The sequence below is a fragment of the Polyodon spathula genome, chromosome 7, assembly GCF_017654505.1.
Source record: "Polyodon spathula isolate WHYD16114869_AA chromosome 7, ASM1765450v1, whole genome shotgun sequence".
Taxonomy (NCBI): Eukaryota; Metazoa; Chordata; class Actinopteri; order Acipenseriformes; family Polyodontidae; genus Polyodon; species Polyodon spathula.
In genome coordinates, this window is record NC_054540.1 from 57,374,553 (window position 1) to 57,393,149 (window position 18,597).

At 40.3% G+C, this 18,597-nt stretch overlaps 3 protein-coding genes across 4 annotated transcripts; all 3 read right to left on the minus strand.

Moving 5' to 3' along the window:
- Positions 1-2,145: 2,145 nt before the first annotated feature.
- Positions 2,146-8,866, minus strand: LOC121318914 (APC membrane recruitment protein 1-like). The gene is made up of 2 exons (XM_041256117.1): positions 8,753-8,866; positions 2,146-6,457 (listed from the first exon to the last, which is right to left on the minus strand). Exon 2 carries the CDS (start codon positions 6,362-6,364, stop codon positions 2,978-2,980), a length of 3,387 nt encoding a protein of 1,128 aa, XP_041112051.1. The 5' UTR covers positions 6,365-6,457; positions 8,753-8,866; the 3' UTR covers positions 2,146-2,977.
- A 785-nt stretch (positions 8,867-9,651) lies between these two features.
- Positions 9,652-12,949, minus strand: LOC121318915 (ankyrin repeat and SOCS box protein 12-like). Its single transcript, XM_041256118.1, has 3 exons — positions 12,800-12,949; positions 11,118-11,894; positions 9,652-10,561 (listed from the first exon to the last, which is right to left on the minus strand). Exons 2-3 carry the CDS (start codon positions 11,884-11,886, stop codon positions 10,428-10,430), a joined length of 903 nt encoding a protein of 300 aa, XP_041112052.1. The 5' UTR covers positions 11,887-11,894; positions 12,800-12,949; the 3' UTR covers positions 9,652-10,427.
- Positions 12,950-14,849: 1,900 nt separating this feature from the next.
- Positions 14,850-17,424, minus strand: LOC121318916 (ankyrin repeat and SOCS box protein 12-like). Of its 2 annotated transcripts, none has more exons than XM_041256119.1 (3): positions 17,256-17,424; positions 16,042-16,885; positions 14,850-15,230 (listed from the first exon to the last, which is right to left on the minus strand). In XM_041256119.1, exons 2-3 carry the CDS (start codon positions 16,853-16,855, stop codon positions 15,097-15,099), a joined length of 948 nt encoding a protein of 315 aa, XP_041112053.1. In that variant the 5' UTR covers positions 16,856-16,885; positions 17,256-17,424; the 3' UTR covers positions 14,850-15,096. The 2 variants fall into 2 exon arrangements, with proteins under 2 accessions (XP_041112053.1, XP_041112054.1); XM_041256120.1 differs by lacking the exon at positions 17,256-17,424 and adding an exon at positions 17,145-17,221.
- Between the last annotated feature and the right edge of the window lie 1,173 nt (positions 17,425-18,597).

Below are 18,597 nucleotides of genomic sequence, written 5' to 3' on the forward strand. Positions count from 1 at the left end.
GAATGGAAAATACAAAAATCACATTTCCCTGCATCTTTTTGTTATGCATGTACTTATATTTTCAGTTGCTTGAGCGAGACCTGCTTAAATTAAAAGGGATACTGCAGCCACTGCAATTAGGAATATCCATCCAAAGAAGAAACACAGTATTTACAGCAATATATACAACTTGCAACACAAGAAATTCACTGCAGTGAACAAGCAGAACTGTGACATCTTGCTGCTAAGTAACTGCTAGCTGTGTAACACACAGGGGGCAGTTTGGCAAGCAGCATAGTATGCATTAATGTGTCTACAGTAAAAGCATTTTTTGAAAAAGGCACTTCAGTGCAAAAATATATTGTGACCTTTGTGGCTTGTGAACGGGATGCTTAAAAAGTTTGCACTGTTTAGCTGAATAGCTGCACCTGAGGAACACTGTTTTCAAGGCAGGCTAGATACTGTACAATCTATTCTGCAGCACAGTTTCCAGCTTAATTAGACTTTACATTCTGTAGCACAGCACGACTTTGGACTTTATCTATGCTACTGAAAGGCCTTTGGTGAACATGCAACAAGGAATCAATGCCAATGTCCAACAGGCAGAAATACCGAAACAGAGAAATGATTAGCCTGTCCTTATTAAAAACTTGGAATAAACTGTTGTTTTTTTTTCTATGAAATGTGTATGACTCTGCATTCAAGTTTGCCTTAAAACATGCTTTAAAATAATAATCTGGGTGCTCCAGGTAACCAGCTTATGACATGTTACTTACCTTAAATTCATTGGTCATTTCATGGAAATGTGTTCTAGGTTATGAACATCAGGTTATGGCTTTGCCATTACTGTCAAATGACAAAATCAACACCCCCACCTCATATGTTATATAGCAATTCATGCCTAGCACATTCAACCCTTTACCTATCAGAACAGACTGAGAAAGACAGTGAAAAGAAACCTGGGTATTAATAACAGACTACATGCTTCCCACCAACCTTGACTAAACGGATGCAATGTTTGAAGTTAAAGAATTTGAGTTGTGCTCTGGCAAGACCCATGTTGCTAGGAAATAACAGGCATGCATATTTAGCAGATTCAAATTAATACCTTCTAGCAATTTTAAAGTCTTGTCAATGAAATGTGCATTCCATGACATGTCTGCTCTAAAAACTCCAGCACACAGTTTGGAAGTCAGTTGGCCACATTGTTCTCCTATTGTGGAAAAAAAGACATTCACCACTGAACGACAGAGAACAAGTATTTATACTGCACACTCTGTATATGTGGGTCAGTTACCAAGCTTGAGTTCAGTGTTGCTTTCAGTCAGCGAGAGGTCTCCACATATCACTGTTTCCAGTTAGCACTTCCTGAACACACTCAGTACTGCAATACAATTACATTCCTGCACGATGTGGCTCACCTTGACATCAGGAGAAAATTCACCAAGGAACCGCAACGCTTGACTAAAGAGCTTTCAAAAGACAGTTGTCAGATTGACTAAGATTTCCCTCTAGCGAAAAGTTCAACATATTACTTTACTATCTACAGGTCTACCATCTTCAGAACAGTAAAGTTGACCCCAAAAAAATATGTTTAAAAACAGACCCCTTGGGATTGAAAGACCTGCAGAGGACAGATGACCAGAGTGGCTGCAAGCAAGGAAATCATAAAACCCATTTTAAACATTCAAAGGAAAGTTTCTAAGCTTCAAAAGGGCTTGATTCTTCCCCATGAGACACGCATACACTTACGACAAACTAAATACCTTATTGGGGGGTCTATCTAAATACTGCCTCTTTAACTCTATAATAACCCAGCTGTGGTTGCCCTGGGGTGATGTATAGATCCACTTTCTAGCAATACTACATATAATAAAAATACCATCAATTGACATTTGCAAAAAAAAATGTGGTTTATGCATTTTAGTACAGAAGCATTTGGATCTTCCACTGTTCTGATCCATAAGAGACGCCACTGTCCATGTGTCACAGATTTCAGTTAGATAACCAACATACTTATAAAATGTAAACAGCACCGTTTTTTTAAAAACACATTTTGTAAAAAATTCAAAACATGTCATTACATTACATACATTATATATATATATATATATATATATATATATATATATATATATAATATATATATAGATAATCTATTGCCTTCAAAAACAACATTTCAATGTCATCCAACCTTTTTAAAATCCTGTAAGCAAAAACAGTGTCGTTTGGTCATCAGACCTGTAAATGTACAAGCATTGTTGTGACCTCAAATACTGCATCTTCAAAGCTAAACATCATAGTGCTACATAAGGGAGAATGTACTGAAGCCAATGTGTGGATATTATACAGGTAACATATTCAGAAATGACTCTACGATGCATTGTACTGTGGTTCAAAGTGCCTTCTAGAACAAGGCAGCGCTCTTGCCTTGGTATGAAATGCTTTTTAAATCTGCACTCTCTTGCCAAGGAATTGTGTGTTTTATAAGAATTTACTAATTAAAAACAAATACATTTACAAAAAAACTTCTCTGATTTAACAAAGATAAAATGAGCTATTGTCTGTTAAATACTAAATGACAAATATTTAAAAACACTAAAAATATCTATATTCTCTCGATTTTTCAAAACAGAGGGCATGAACCATGCATATTGAAAGCAGCTTCCATGAGGTCTGAGCAGCAAAGCAGCAGTCATCAAACCAACTCTGCACTGCTTGACCATTTTAAAAGAAGATTTCTAAATCCCTTTGTAGTTTAAGTAACAAAGACTCCATCTTTCTGAATACAATCATTAATATAAAAAAACAGTTAGCATCAAACTAATTATAATGCTCCAAAGGAAGGTTTTGTACAACAGATGTAAAGTTATTGATCTGTAAAGTAAACCTGCTGCATGGTGTCTTTGGTGACATATGTGATGACATCACTGACAACATAAAAATGCAGTACAACGCTGTAAGTTTTCTCTTTTTTTTTTTTTGCCATTTCTAAAGGCTACAAATCCAGTGCAGTGTGTTTATTCCACCCAACGGCTCGAGTCATTTCATGTTCGCTTCGCCCTTTGCTGGGAGTCTCGCACTGTCCCAAACAGAGTTCTGGTTTTAAAGTGTCTGGATTATCAGAGAGAAAATGAGGCATTCCTTGGGTGACACCTACGGGTTTGCACTTCATTTGTTGGTGGAAAGAATCAGAGTAATGACTTGCAGAGGAAATCTTAGAGAAATAAGCCTCATTTCTTTCATCCAAAGGAGAAACAAGAGCAAGCATCTTCCCAGAGCCTTCTCTGGAAATCCCCAGTGAGTTTGCTCCAGTTTGAGGCCGGCACTCATCAGATTGTAAGGGGAGATGGGATGGTCTGGCCATCTGCCTGGAGCTCTGTATTGGATTACCAGCCCCAGTGTCACGAGTAACCCCTGAAGTCTGAGGCTGAAGCCTCCGATCAGGAGAACAACCCTCAACCTGCAAATCCAATCTATCCCTCTGGATTTCATGCTGTATGTCCCTTCCCTTTCCCAGAGAACTACAACTCTGGACCTGTCCTAATCTTTTTCCATCCATCAAAGGAAGGGCGAAATTGCACGTAGCTTCCTGTTGCCAGGGCCAATTAGGAACATCAGCAACCTCCCTCCATTCTGAGCTGGCTGATCGCCCCCTCCTTTCGCAATCTGATGGCCAATGGAGAGTGGAAGCCTTCCTGGAGTCCCATTCAGATCTGGAGACTTGAGGAAGCTGAGGAATAACTTTTGACAGATACATGTCAGCCAGTTCGAATTCCAGGCTGTCAGTATCTAGTGATCTGCTCCTCCTGTTCAGAGACAATGGGGCCGGCATTACTGGGCTCATTTTACTGAAATTAAGATGCCGTGGAAGACTGGCAACCCCCCAGCTGTTGCTGAGAAAAGGATTCTGATCGTACAGTTCAAACATCCTCTCGTCGCATTCAGCAAAAGCATCTTTTTGCAAGTAGCTCTCATCGTATGCCTCATACGGCGACGACATGTCTTCATCTGTATCCATTTCAATCTGACGATCACACTCCCCTTCATTTTCCATGTCCACCACATCGAACGTCACCATTGCTGGAAGGGCCTGCATATTCTGTGTAAAGGAAGAACCAGAATCAGAGCTGCCGATACTTTCAGAAAGGTTGTTTAAGAACGTGGCATTGTTAGTGAAGTCCACCAAGGCCTGGGAGAAGCAGACAGCCTGATCACACTCAAGGGCTTCATCAGTCTTCATTTTACCAGTATCAGTTTTTCCATTCTTTTCAGGCTGGGTGCATCTTCCATTTCCCTGCAGTAATTCGTCAAGTTCTTCTGATTCTTTTGATCGGTGGGAGCTCTTTGTGCTGCATACAACATCCATGCCATCCAAATCAGGAAGTAGCTTTGCATTTGTTATTTGGTTATTGTGGTGTGTCTGGTTATTTCTGTGCTTTCCTTTTGAGTCTTTTTCTATCCTAGTCTGTGAAACTACCTGCTCCTCTTTAAGGCAAGCTTGATGTGTGTTACTGTTCATTTTAGAATTACAATCAACTCTGCTTTTTTCTGCGTAAAATCTATCCTTGCTCAAGATGACTTGCTCTTTTGTTGAGGGCTTTTTTGTGCCTTTAACTTCCCACCCCATAAGCTTCTGCTCTATCTGAACTTGTCTAACCTCTTCCATAAGTCCAGCTTTGTTGGAAAAACCGGGACACAAACTCTTATCCACACCCATTCCTAAAAATTCCAAAGCATCTGGGGTGGGTGGCAGAGTCTCAAAGGAGGGTTCATCTGCAAGAGGGGGGCTCATGAGGCTATCGTCAGGCTCATAAAGCTCACAGAGCGCATCCCCACTGTAGCTGTCCCGTGGAAGCCTTTCCTTTTTAATTCGGCTGAGGCTATCACCCCCGTCTTCATCTGGACCCGGAGTGGTGGAATCATAATAACCCTCGTCACTGTTGGGTGCAGATTCGGGCTGGTCACTTTGTGGGGTCAGGAGGTCTCCGCTGGTATGACCGCTATCTGCAACAGCTCGGACAACACTGGGATTATTAGCAGCATCCACACGAGGACCAGGAAGGGCTGGTCCATCCGGAGATATCTGCAGGTCCATGTCATCGCCCAGGAGCATCTGCTGTTGACCAGGGGTAAAGCACACGTCAGCTGCAGCTTCATTTTCCCACAAACTTTGCAGATAATCCTCGTCAACCTCGTCGGGGGTTGCCATTTCTTCCCCGCCTCCTTGGTAAGTGACATAGCAGGAGCTTCTTTTGCCCGCATTGCGACTTCTTTCAGCCAACACTGTGCTTTCAGCAATGCTGTCGTCATCTCGGTCCGCAATTATGTCTCCGCACCCAGTGAGGGAATCAAAGCTCTTCAGAGAGGACACATCCCCAAATACTGAACTGATCTGCTCGGAAGAATGAACTGAAGGTGGATCGTTATCTAGGTAGTCTGGGTTTACATCGGGGGCACAGCTGAACTCAGATAGCGTGCACAAAATGGCTCCATCTATTTTTGCATCTGCGGACTCCCCTTGCACAAGCTCTTCCAAGTCTTTCAGACGCTTATCTTTTTGTAATGCTTTATTACTATTTGCATCAGTTTCTACTAAACTTTCTTCTGAAAGATTTGCATCCTCGCTACATTCAGGTGTATCTGTCGAATTGTCTTTCTCATTCAGTGTGTCTGCCACATTGCTGTCAGACAAGCTATCCTGGAGTTCAGACTCCAATTTGCTGTCACTTGACTGACTTCTAGGCACTGCATCTGCAGGGATCTCTACAGAAAGTCCAGGCGTCTCAGCTTTTTCAGAATCTGCGGCTTTATTCTTTTTGTGGCGTCTGATGCTGCTGAACAAACCTTTTAGTCCCTTCTTTGGCCTGGGAAAGGGTGAGGACTTGTCAGCACTTAGTTTCTGATCGTAACATTCAGAGTTCGCCAACAGAGGTATGTCTGCTTTCTTATACGTGTCAGTTATTGAGTACACACTTTGAGAACCCGACAGCCTCTTTACAGATGAGTATTTCTGGCCGTGGTATTCAAAGTCTCCCGCTGGCATGTCAGCGGTTCTTCTGCCGTCCTCCCAGCTCACCTCACTGATACAATCATGAGTCTTGCTCTTGCTGATCCCCTTTTTAGAGGACCCCTTCCCATGACCTTTGCTTCTTCCTCCAAAGAAGCTGGGTAAAGTGCAAATGCTCTTTCTCCCTCCAAACAGTTTAAAAGCTGTTTTCTTCAGCTTCCCAGGGGGGGGCAGTTCAGAAGGAGTAGCATCAGTGCACTCAGATGTCCCGTCTGCCTCCGTCCCCTGGGCCTGGCACCCTCTGGCTGATTCTTCACAGCTACCATACAAAGGCTTTGTTTCAGCTGTCTGTTGTCTTCCGCTGCTGGTTTCCATGGCAATGCTTTCTACAGCCAGGTGCACTCAACTGTGAACATGGATGAAAACACTGCTGCAAGATTCACCTCTTGAAAATGCATCATAATGTTCCTAAAATAAAGAAGAAATATAATTTTTATAAAGTTGCAACAACACACAATAAGCTTCCACACCCCCCTGCCACAACACATTAAAAAGGTGTCAGTCATAAAATGTAGGTCTCCATTTGGTACATAATTACAACAGTGCCTATGCACAGCTAAAAGATATTGCCATTAACTCACCCAATTAAGCATTCGTAGGTCCCTGTCAGCTTCATTCACAGTACGTGACACTACTACATGAACAATTTCATCACACTTCATGTGGCTTTGAAAATACAGCCTTCACAGAAAAAGTAGTGTGCACTCCAGAACTAAGAATGTGATATTTATTTTAATTCACTTCTGGCTCTCCCTAACTAACTATTCTTTTGTTTGAATAAGGTCAAACTTTTTTTAGGCAGTAGATGCATAGGGGGTGGCTAGAGCACGATGTGTCAAAACAATGTAGGAGGTGTGACTGACTGACATCTAATACAATAGAAATACAATAGAAGTTCTAGCATTAAGAGACTTCCTGCTAGTTCACCATTGTTTTATAGAACAGCCATCATTGTTAAAGCAAAAAGTGCTCCAGCTTCTCTTGCAAAAACAAATCAATCTGGTAACATACCATTCACTCACTGTACTTCTCACATGACAGAAATGTTGGCCAAGGAGTACATCCTGTTGTGAACAAGGTGTTCTATACAAAAGGTACCTGTCTCCAGCAAACAGAACATATTTACCAGCAGGCATATTTTTGACATAAACACTTTAAAACTGCTCCAACTATTCCTTCTTTAGAATACACAATAACACACTATCAAAGCCCCAGAATGGAGGTCTGGGTGCCTATTGTGCGACAGTGGTGTACACATATGTATGCATACAGATGAAGATTTAGCTAAATGTAATCCAATAACCAGTGCCTCAAACACAAACCCACAGCCCTGTTCAAGACAGGCTATCCAATGTCAAGTAAACTGCTATTTTTAACACGTCTGGAAATTGTTCAAATGTCTGGTGCCAGGAGTCATTGTACCTTTTAAAAAATGTTTAATTCTTAGCAGCAATTAAAGTCCTAAAGCATGTCAATACAGCTCCCTCCTGCGTGTACACCGTCCTAGGAAGAAAGCAGGTTACCTGGAAACATTATCCCTAATCAACTGCATGATTACAGAGCTGAAACTGTACAGTACATACTTTAATTGTGGTAGTGCAGTCTGTACTGTGCGCATTTGCTCAGCTTAACAATTACTGTAATAATAACTTGCGACTGCAACTGCTAAAACCTGACGCGAACAAGCAACCTATAAAACAAACTACATACTTCATTTAATTAACAAAGGTTGTGACAAAGAAGTGAGGTCTCTTACTAACATAGTATAGCAACCTATACTGAATTGTCAAACAGCAGTACAGATGGGCTGCTTCTGGGTGTCAAACTGGCTACTAAAATTACAATCTGGGTCTGCTGTTTGAAGTAATTAAATAACTAGCAGCGATATAGTGCCATAAACTTACATGACTAACGGCAGACAGACAGCTGAACGGAAATGTTGTTACGGTATTTTGAGTTAATTTGGCTTTGACAGTTTTTCACGGAGCTGCAGAAACTGAGCGAGTGAAAACGACAACCGTAACATAATGCAACTTTAAAAGCCACGCCACTGCTGGCTGTTCATGTGCAACACAACAATATTGCGATTTGCACTTCGAAAGAGCGATTAAGAGAACAACATTTCTAGCAAACCTAATAAACGTGCTACATAAAAACAACACTGTCCTCTAGCTACACATGCTGCGATGCGAGAGACCACAACGATGCTGTAGCATATAACTCCAAACAGGCCTACGCAGGCTGACTGGAATCCGCAAGGTATCGGTCCACTGATTCGAAGAGATCCAAATACGAACCGGGACACACATAAAACACTCACTCTAAACAGGAGCGTCTACATACATAAACGCGTTCAATTTTTACAGTGCATCTAGAAGAATAAAATAATACAACCTCAACAATACTAATACTGGGGCTTCACACTGCAAACCCCAGCTCAACCTCACGCCGGTGCTAGTTACTGCACAGGTTACAGACAGTCAGAATATAATTATTTTGGAATCACATTTTGTAAATGCATTAATAGTGCAGCGTGCAGGGCAAGTATTCCCAAACATTACTGTAAAATAGCTTTCTTTTTGTCTTTTTTTTTTTTGGAAAATAAACAGTCGACTGACAAAGAAACCTACACTTCTGCTGCATTGCCTAAAAATTGGAAATTCTGTATTTACATACACCACCAGCGATGGAAAAACGACTCACCTAGACCGTAATTGCAGAAGATGTTGCCTGTGTGTTTCGAGGGAGGGAGGAATGAACGCACTAAATCCAGTTTACTTTTGTTTAATTTTTTTCTCTCTCTCCTTCCTTCCTTCCCTCCCTGCGCAGAATCTCGAGGGGGAGAGAGCGAGCTACACCAGGGGACAACAAAGGCGGGACCACATGCGTGAGATCCGCGCCAATAGCATTACACTATTAGCAGGGACCCACTGCACTTTGACCAATTGTAAAACACAAGGGGCGGGATCAAATCGCTACAACCGCCTACGTTCTGTTTAGCCACAGAATAGCAGGAGCCTGCATATTGGCTGCTTTCACAGAAATTGTATTTATCGTGCCCTATTCAATGCTATTGAGGTGAAGTCGTCCAGGATTGCTGCTGAATCAGGGGTTGTGAAACCAGCCGCACGTGTACTGTGTTTTGGATGCACATGTTGCCCTCAGTACTGCTGTATATAGCCTGGCTGCTATTTTATGTTCAGTGATCTAGTTTGTGATTCAAACATGCACAATGTTCTGTTCTCCAGTTTAAATGAGTATTTGCACAGAGATTGGTCTTAGGTAAAGGTTTGCAAAGTGTAGCTCTTATCTATCCATGCAAAGTGTATATATGCAACTTATACAGCATGCTGTACTAAATGTGCAATTAAAGATGCTGCTACTGTACTGTAATGAGTTGTATGTCAAACTATACAGTACACCTCTGAACAATAACTAACTTTCAGACCTCAGCACATGTGTTGTGACTCTCTTACTTTTTTTATCTTTTTTTATGCATAAGGGATAAAAAGAAAAACAAATTGCTATTTGCATTACAGCTCGTTTGTTTGAGTAACAAGCACACTGCAGGTTGTTTATTTTTAATGTATGCTAACAATGTATATTTCCTGATAGACTTTGGAGCGAACGTCTTCCTTCCCACACTCATAGAGAAAGCCTTGGAGGTCTTGATAAAGGAAGTCCCAGTTTCCCACCCTTGTCAGTCACTAGCAGTTTCAGGAACTGTCTGCAGTGGCATCTATGGATCTGGTGGCCACACACCATTTTAACTGGGTGCCATGATAACAATAACAATAATAAATATAATATATTTTTTATATGTATATTGTTTATTTGTTCAAACTATTTCTACAAGGTTTAGTTGTTGAGCTTGCTAAATTCAACAAACACATCCGAATCTGAATTCCATACTGTTATCACCACCACCCCTCCAAAAACCAAAAAAAAAAAAAAATGTTGAAATAAATACCAGATTTAAAAAAACAAAACATTAAACAAATCATGGAATTACGATACTGTGGATTAGTTCACTTTACCATACACACAAGGGTATTAAATCTGTGTTATTAAAATACCAATAGTTTAATAAATAAAACACAATTTCCCAGTACTTAAAAAAGACACACAAAATAATTGGCTAAGATATGACTCACAGGGAGGGGTCGCCAATACCACTTCTTCCAGGAGCTAGCTGCCTGTTAATTTAACATCTTTAACTCCTCTGCAATGGAATATTTGCTCTAACAATGTTTACACAGGACTGGTTTGATGTACAGCAATGCATTCATTTTACATACACATTTTTACTAGAACGTATTTTTCAGTCACATGATCTATAGAAAAAGGGGCAGTGACATCACTGTGAGCTCCACGCCACTCAGGTCATGTGGTTTAAGTAGTTCCTCAGAACTGATGGGATGTCCAGTCTGTCAATGGAATGCATTTTGTTGGCCATTCTCAAGTAGCTTCGGATTGCTAGCCGGCACTGAGACATCAGGGTTTGTGGACAAGCTGAAGAGAAGATGGAGGCTAATTACACCGTGTAACAAATTACATTTTCTATTAGCCATTTTCTATACTTTTGAGGCATAAGCAATTAGGAAATAACACTTACTACCCAGGAACAAAAATTGTGTTACATAGTGTTATTAATGCGATTTTGTTGTTTTGTTTTTTTACCTGGGTATCTTGTAACTGTGTAATTTATTTATCTAGACAATATGATAAATGTATCAGTTACATCTAAATGCTGTAAAACAAATACTTTTAATTTAAAGAAAAATTAAGCATTTAGCAGCACCTCTGTCTAAAATGCAGGCATCTAAATTGTGATGCTTTTGTATTTATTAAAACATAAGATGACACCCAGTGAAGTCTGAGCTCAGGCTAATCTGGAACGTTTCAAATTGCTATGCAATGAAAGTCTTACTTCCACCCCTTCTGAGTATCATTCTGCATTGCTGACAAAAAAAAGATTATTGACTATTCTTTCCATATACTTATGTGTGTGTGTGTGTGTGTGTGTGTGTATTATGTATTATCTGTAAATACCATGATCGAGTCTCACCTCTTTCCTTTAGCAAAACCTCCAAGGCTTGATTTTGCTTCGTGGTTTTCTCTATGAAGAGTGTGGGAAGGAAGACGTTTGCTCCAAAATCTATCAGGAGCTGGATGTATTCCAACCCACAGCCATGTCTCAGGCACATCTCCAACACTGTCTTGGGCTGTTTGATCCTGGCAAGGAGCTTCTCTTCAGTGCAGTTATAATTCGGATCCGCCCAATAGAGAAGAAGAATCTTAAAGCAATCCAGGTGTCCGTAAGCTGCAGATAGGTAGAGAGGTCCACTGGAGACCGAAGAATGGGAAGCCCAGACAGGAACCTTAGATCTAGCGTTAACCTCTGCACCAAACTGGAGCAGTTCTCTCAAGATGTCCACGTCCCCTTCTCTTGCAGCGGTTAGCACTGGGGAGCAATTGTTGTACTTGCTGCCGTTAGGGTTAGCTCCTGCATGTAGGAGAGCGTGAACGCAGTCTAGATGCTTCCCACTGACAGCAGTGAACAAGGGAGTCTGGGCCTTCACATCCAAACTGTCTACCTCAGCGTCACAGGCCAGAAGAACCTCCAGGCATCTCAGGTGACCTTGAGAAGCGGCCAGGCGGAGAGGGGTGCCCAGGATACCCCAGCCACTCCTGCTGTTGATGAATCTTCTGTACCTCTCCTGGGACAGGAGCTCAGCGAGAAGCTTGTCGTCATCGTTAGACACTGCCTGGCTGAGTTCACGTCTTTCACCATCGTCTTCCTCCTCCTCCTCCTCGTCTTCTTTTGGCTGGTACATGAAAATAACTTGGGGGGGGGGGGGGGGGGGGGGGGGGGGGGGGCACTCCAGAGAGCAAACTCAAACATTAATGAACAGGAAAGAATTAGGCCTTATTTCTTGAAAGGCTCCAAAAAAGTGCAGTGTGTGTGTGTGTAGATATGTAGATGTTATTCGTTTCAGTATAACCTTTTTAAGATTTTTAACGAGTCTTACTCAACGACATAAGGTCTTCAAAACACATCATTATCTTGAACTAAATACCAAATTTGCCTTCCGCAATAATGTTAACATAGCGTTGCACTAATTGGCTCAGATGTTGCTGAAGTTAAAGCAATTATACAAACACATATTACTCTGTACACTAGAAGGGTTGGTACCGACCGTTATGCCACGTCTGTCAGAGAAGCACAACAGCGCCACCAGCATACCAACCACAACATAGCTGCAGAAGGCCTGTATACTATGAGCAGCTTGCTGGATTACATTCATAAATATGATTATTATAGTATGTTTTATTTTGTTTTGATAATTTTTTTTTTTTTTTTTTTTTTTTTTTTTACAAAATCATAAAGTACCAAATCGAACATGATTGCATGCGTTCATTTATAACCCATTTAAAATATATACAAATGTTACCTTTCTAAACCAGGACAGACAATATTATATTGACATTATGTCCACCCAAGCTCACTTACTAACAATGCTGTTTAATTTGTACAACGCTATTTTGTTTATAACATGAAACTCTTTCTAGAAGAACTGAAAACCACATTAATCTTGATTTCGTATAAATCCGTGACACTAGATATTAATATGTCACAAGCAATGGCGACATCGGTACAGTGTAGCTACATAGATAAAAAAAAAAAAAAAAAAAACTTCCTGGAAAATCAAAGCGTATATTATTAACACGTGCAGCATAACAACTCACCTAAATTATAAACGCTAATGGCAGCCTGTGTTGAAAATTAACGAATGCATGACAGAATAAATAAAACTTAAACAAAACTTAAATCGCTTTCCTCCCAAGACGGTCTTTCTCCACACCCACGCAAAGGCGTGCGACCGCGATTGACAATACAGTAATCCAGTGAGATTGGAAGTCGCTGGCATGTTAACCAATCAGCAGAGGAGGCGGGGTTATTACCGCCCTGGTTCTGCTGTACTTCGGCACCACCAATACGATATTTATTTTAAATAACTTTACTTCTGTCTTGACATGCAGACGTGACAATATTATTGTTTGGACACCTCTTCCCTTATACTCTGCAACTGGCTGTTATCGTCAAGGAAAATACATTGCAAGCTATAGCCGGCTATTCACAAAAGAATATGAATAAAATACGGTAGACTGAATCACTAACTTAAAAGTCCACTGGTTTTCAAATACATTCTCCAACTTTTCACTGCTGTTTGCTTCACAGAAAATAAATGTTTTCAAAATGTGATTACTAGTAAAAAAAAAAAAAAATACAACAAGTGAGTCTTTCAATGTAATATACACGTTTAACCTGTTTAATAAAGTGTTGAAACATTGAGTGGTTTTGTGCCATCCTTTCCTGGCAATATTTGACATTTCTAAGGTCTTGATCTGTAATTCACACATGCCATTGTAGTCAAGTTCAGAAATTCTTTTTTTTTTTTTTTTTTTTTTTTAAGACATCTTATCCAGAAAAGTCTTACATCAAAAAAAAAAAAAGAACAAACTGCAAGCTTTTGTTCAAGGCCACAAATAAAGAAAACTGCATGTTTAAATGTTTTATTAACATAAAATTGATTGATTTATATTTAAGAGGTATTACAAAATAAATGAACAGACTGGCCATTTTATCTTAACAAGTTGCGCAAAAAAATGGGCTAACTTCCAAGAAAATAAAAGCTTTCACCGCAAAGCTCCTTTCGGCGGGTGACAGTGGATGAGAAGAGTTTAAAATGTTATGCGTTAATAAAGTTCAGAGAATAAATAGATAAATCATCAAGCAGTATTAGATTAGCTCAGCACGGTAAAGCACATTATAGTGATACATCCTCTTTGACTATTATGTTTACATGAAATACTTACATACATATACACACATGCTGAGAAATGACAACGTAAAATGAAGCCATTGGCCTTTAAGATATTCATTCTCTTAGAGGTTTATAAAGAGCATCAGGCTGATGTATATGAAAGGCAACCCTCCTGCCTTGGCATTGTGCATTGAGGACAGACAGGACTTGCTGAAGTTGGTTAAATATCAAAAGGTGTTAATCAATAGCTAAGGCTGCATAACTCGCAATTGGCTTTTGCTTGCATTCCCCTGACGCTGCAGTGGGTGCACAGAGAATAAACCCAGCCATGAATCGAGCAAGACCAGTTGCATTTAATGTAGATGATTTTAGGTTTTATTTTTAACTGTGAAGATCGTAGGGTTGACGAGGGCAACCAGATTCACAGGGTCTGGACGCAGACTCCGTACCTAGTGCTTGCAAACCCAGCACCTCAAACCCAGCAACAAAAAGAACCTGCTTGTGCAGGCGCTTACAGAGGTTAAATATTTGTTTAAAATGCATTACCCCCTTTACCCCTCAGGGGGCAGTGTTATACCTTTCAACTCCATTTTACACTTTTTCATCTGAACCACCAGCACACTATATAGCAGTTTATTTTAACAGGTCTAGAGACCCTTGTGGTAATTTGGATGGTTCCCCAGACAATACTTAGCAAACGCAGTGGTATTTAAAACCATATTAACTGTACAATTACAATTAAAAGATATTGACATTGTCGACCCAAAGGACTTTTTCCACCTGAAAAAAGAAACAAGGACCAGGGGTCACAAATGGAGATTAGACAAAGGGGCATTCAGAACAGAAAATAGGAGGCACTTTTTTACACAGAGAATAGTGAGGGTCTGGAATCAACTCCCCAGTAATGTTCTTGAAGCTGACACCCTGGGATCCTTCAAGAAGCTGCTTGATGAGATTCTAAGATCAATAAGTTACTAACAACCAAATGAGCAAGATGGGCCGAATGGCCTCCTGTCGTTTGTAAACTTTCTTATGTTGTTATGTTCTAAATCAATCCGTTTTAAAACAGCTTGCTTTGCTTGCAGAGTGTAATTAAAATGTTATCATTAATCATGGTACAGAAGGAATGTATGTGCAGATTCCGCAGCATTCTGTTGTTGAGGTTTCCATGGCGCAACTCCACAGTAGGGGCAATGACATCACAGAATTCCACGCCACTCAGGTCATGTGATTTAAGTAGTTCCTCAGGATTGGTGGGATGTCTAGTCGGTCAGTGGAGTGTATTTTGTTGGCCATTCTCAAGTAGCTTCGGATTGCTAGCCTGCACTGAGACATCAGGGTTTTTGGACAAGCTGAAAAGATGTAAAGAGATTATTGTTAAGTAATATACAAAGATCAGCGTTGTTTATTTATTTATTATTTTAGCACCTCAAATAAGAATTGAGGCAGTGAACTGGAAATATTAATCTCAGAATGACGAACCTAACAAAGGTAATGGAAATGTTCAGCATATTAAAGGGACAAGAAAGTAGAGCAGCCCAACACAAACACTACTTAAAACACCAGGTAAACATTTTCTACCAGCAGCACGCTTACTGGACAAACATGACATGCAGGACAGAACAGTCTGTTTAAACAAAAATGGAAATGGGTTCCTGAAAATGGAACAAAGGCATTGTGAATAAAAAAAAGTGATGTTCATGATTCCAGAAACATCATATGGTATGACTGTGACCTTTCAAATCCCCCATCTCTTCTTTGGTGTTGTTTTTAAGCAGGTGACGCCAACAGAGTTGAAAGGTTACTGAGTCACATGTTTTTTTTTTTCCTGAACCGAGAAACTAAGCCAACAAGGCCTTCTCCAATCAAACTCGAAGCCAGTCATTGAAAACTAAAATGTGAATACATCTCTATATTACAGCCCCATAATCATTGGGTAACGATTGTAATACACAGGTTTGTTTAGAAGTAATTGAAAGTCAACTGTGAAACTGATCCATTTTGACTCTCAGACACTTCTGACTGATAAAGGCATTAGCTGATGTTACATGTTTTAAGCTTTACTATAGAATCTGTGCCTATGTGTTTGAAGTTATAGATGGTTTCTAAATAGCCTAGAATATGTGTGTTGTCTAAACTGTTAATACCATGCTCAATTCTCACCTCTTTCTTTTAGCAGGAGTTCCACTGCTTCATTTTGCTTTCTGGTTTTCTCTGTGATGAGTGTGGGAAGGAAGACGTTTGCTCCAACAGCAATAAGGAGCTGGAGGTATTCCAACCCACAACCGTGTCTCAGGCACATTTCCAACACTGTCTTGGGCTGTTTGATCCTGGCAAGCAGTGTCTCATCGGTGCAGTTATAATTCGGATCCGCCCCGTAAAGAAGAAGCAGCTTAAAGCAATCAAGGTGTCCGTAAACTGAAGAAAGATAGAGAGGTCCACTACAAGCACCAGCATTTGAAGCCCATTCAGGAACCTTTGATCTAGCATTAACCTCTGCACCAAACTGGAGCAGTTCTCTCAAGATGTTCACGTCCCCTTCTCTTGCAGCGGTTAACACTGGGGAGCAATTGTTGTAAATGCTGCCGTTAGGGTTAGCTCCTGCCTGCAGCAGAGCGTGAACGCAGTCTAGATGCTTCCCACTGACAGCAGTGAACAAGGGAGTCTGGGCCTTCACATCCAAACTGTCTACCTCAGCGTTACAGGCCAGAAGAACCTCCAGGCATCTCAGGTGACCTCGAGAAGCGGCCAGGCGGAGAGGGGTGCCCGGGATACCCCAGCCGCTTCTGCTGTTGATGAACCTTCTATACCTCTCCTGGGACAGGAGCTCAGAGAGAAGCTTGTCATCATCGTTAGACACTGCCTGGCTGAGTTCATGTCGTTCACCATCGTCCTCCTCTTCGTCCTTGGGCTGGAGCATTGAAAAGATCTTGGAGATGTCCATTAAACTCATGTTTACTGGCCTTCTCAATACCATTATTTATACTAACGAAGCATAAGTACAGATCTGAAAGTACAGAATGGGTTATTAGTTGGTTAAAGACACCTTGACAGTTTTTTTTTAAATGGAAGCAAAAAGTTTGTTTTCAAATTTGTATTCTACTTATATGTGTATTTGTTCACACTCTTTCTTTTCTTCACTACACACGGTTCTTTGACGTACATCGTACTGTATATTGATTATTTTCATTAGTATTTGGAGAAAAAAAAACCCATAATAATCCAACATTCAAAAGAACAAATTTTTAAGGGTCAAAAATTATTACCATTGTAATGCCAAAGAAGTCCATATATCCCTAGAAAATTCAAAACAGAACAGCACAAACGGGGTGTTAAATAGCAATCACAATAAGAATAACCCCCAAGACATGCCTTACCCCGTGCGCAAGCAGCATCCAGTGACACTGACGACTTAACACAGCGATTGTGATGAACATGATGTCTTATCCATGGCCACTTGCTTGATTACAAATTAAAAACCTAAAAGCACGTTTCCAGTAGTGAACTTTCAAGCAGACTGAAGCAAGTGTTTCTCAGAACGACATACCTCAGTAACACAGAATAGCCTGGTCATCAAGGGAGGGTATTTTTAGACTGAAAATGGTTGCCCCCTAAACTTCCATTCTTGGAGAGCTCTGGCAAAGAGTGTAAATATAGATAGTTGATAGACAGGTGCTACTGCTGTTTTGGTTTCTGATAGCGAGCCTTAGCACAGACTTGTGGATACCAGTTTCAAAATCTTTATACTTGCATGAAGCAAAGGTTGTAGGTTATTTTCATTTAACTTATAACTTCAAAGGCAACTCATTGTTTTGTTTTTACTGCAAATTGTTAAAAAATCAACACACATTTTCTGTTGATTTCTGGTTGATTGTCAGTAGCTACATACTGGAATATATACTATATAAACCACTCCAAACAATTGAGGGATACATCCTTTATTGAAATGATGGCCAACAGCCTGCTATTTTTTAATAAACGTAAAAAATAAAAATAAAAATACAGTACACAAATTCACATTCTGAAACCAAAAGCTTCAAAACTTAATATGTCAAATTCAAATTAATTTTCTGTGTGATTGCACTATGACACTGTTCCAAAAAACATAGTAAATGACCTGGAAACCAGTGCTCTGTTGAAAATGTATTAGGAATTGGAATGATGCTGACACTACAGGGGCAAGGAATTCTCGCAGTCTGCAATCTCAAGAAAGCGGTCAGCTGCCATGCTGACTAATACAGATCAGTCAGCTGTCCCAGAGGCAGCCAGGATTGTATATATGAAATTGGATAGGATCTCTGTAGACATCAGCCATCTACGTGTGCTTAATGGAAAACCAGAGAAGACTGTGTTGTACTGTACATGTGAAAACAACAGGGTCATGTTCTACTCTGAAGAAACCCTTCATTCTGTGTTGAAAGGATAGCGTATTACTAATCCACCACCTGCTGCAACATGCTATTTTTATCAGGGTTTTCTTTTTGGCAATATGGGATTGTGGTAGCACCAAAATAAGCGTGCCATTTTTTATATTATATTAATTCCCAGCATTCCAAATACAGTCTTCCAGCACCTGTAATGTCTTGCCCTCAAAGGCAGCTAGATTGTCATTGTAGTGTCCTTTTAACCTGCACCACTGCCGATTTACACTTCTAAATCATTTTTCAATAACTAGCTATGCATTGTAGCTCTGACCGGAAGATCACAATGACTGAATTA

Coding starts and splice junctions, on each gene's coding strand:
- LOC121318914 (XM_041256117.1), bottom strand. CDS start 6,364: ATGGAAACCAGCAGCGGAAGACAACAGACAGCTGAAACAAAGCCTTTG.
- LOC121318916 (XM_041256119.1), bottom strand. CDS start 16,855: ATGGTATTGAGAAGGCCAGTAAACATGAGTTTAATGGACATCTCCAAG. Junction 15,231..16,041: donor ACTCCTGCTAAAAGAAAGAG/GTGAGAATTGAG, acceptor ACATCTTTTCAG/CTTGTCCAAAAACCCTGATG.
- LOC121318915 (XM_041256118.1), bottom strand. CDS start 11,886: ATGTACCAGCCAAAAGAAGACGAGGAGGAGGAGGAGGAAGACGATGGT. Junction 10,562..11,117: donor GGTTTTGCTAAAGGAAAGAG/GTGAGACTCGAT, acceptor TCTTCTCTTCAG/CTTGTCCACAAACCCTGATG.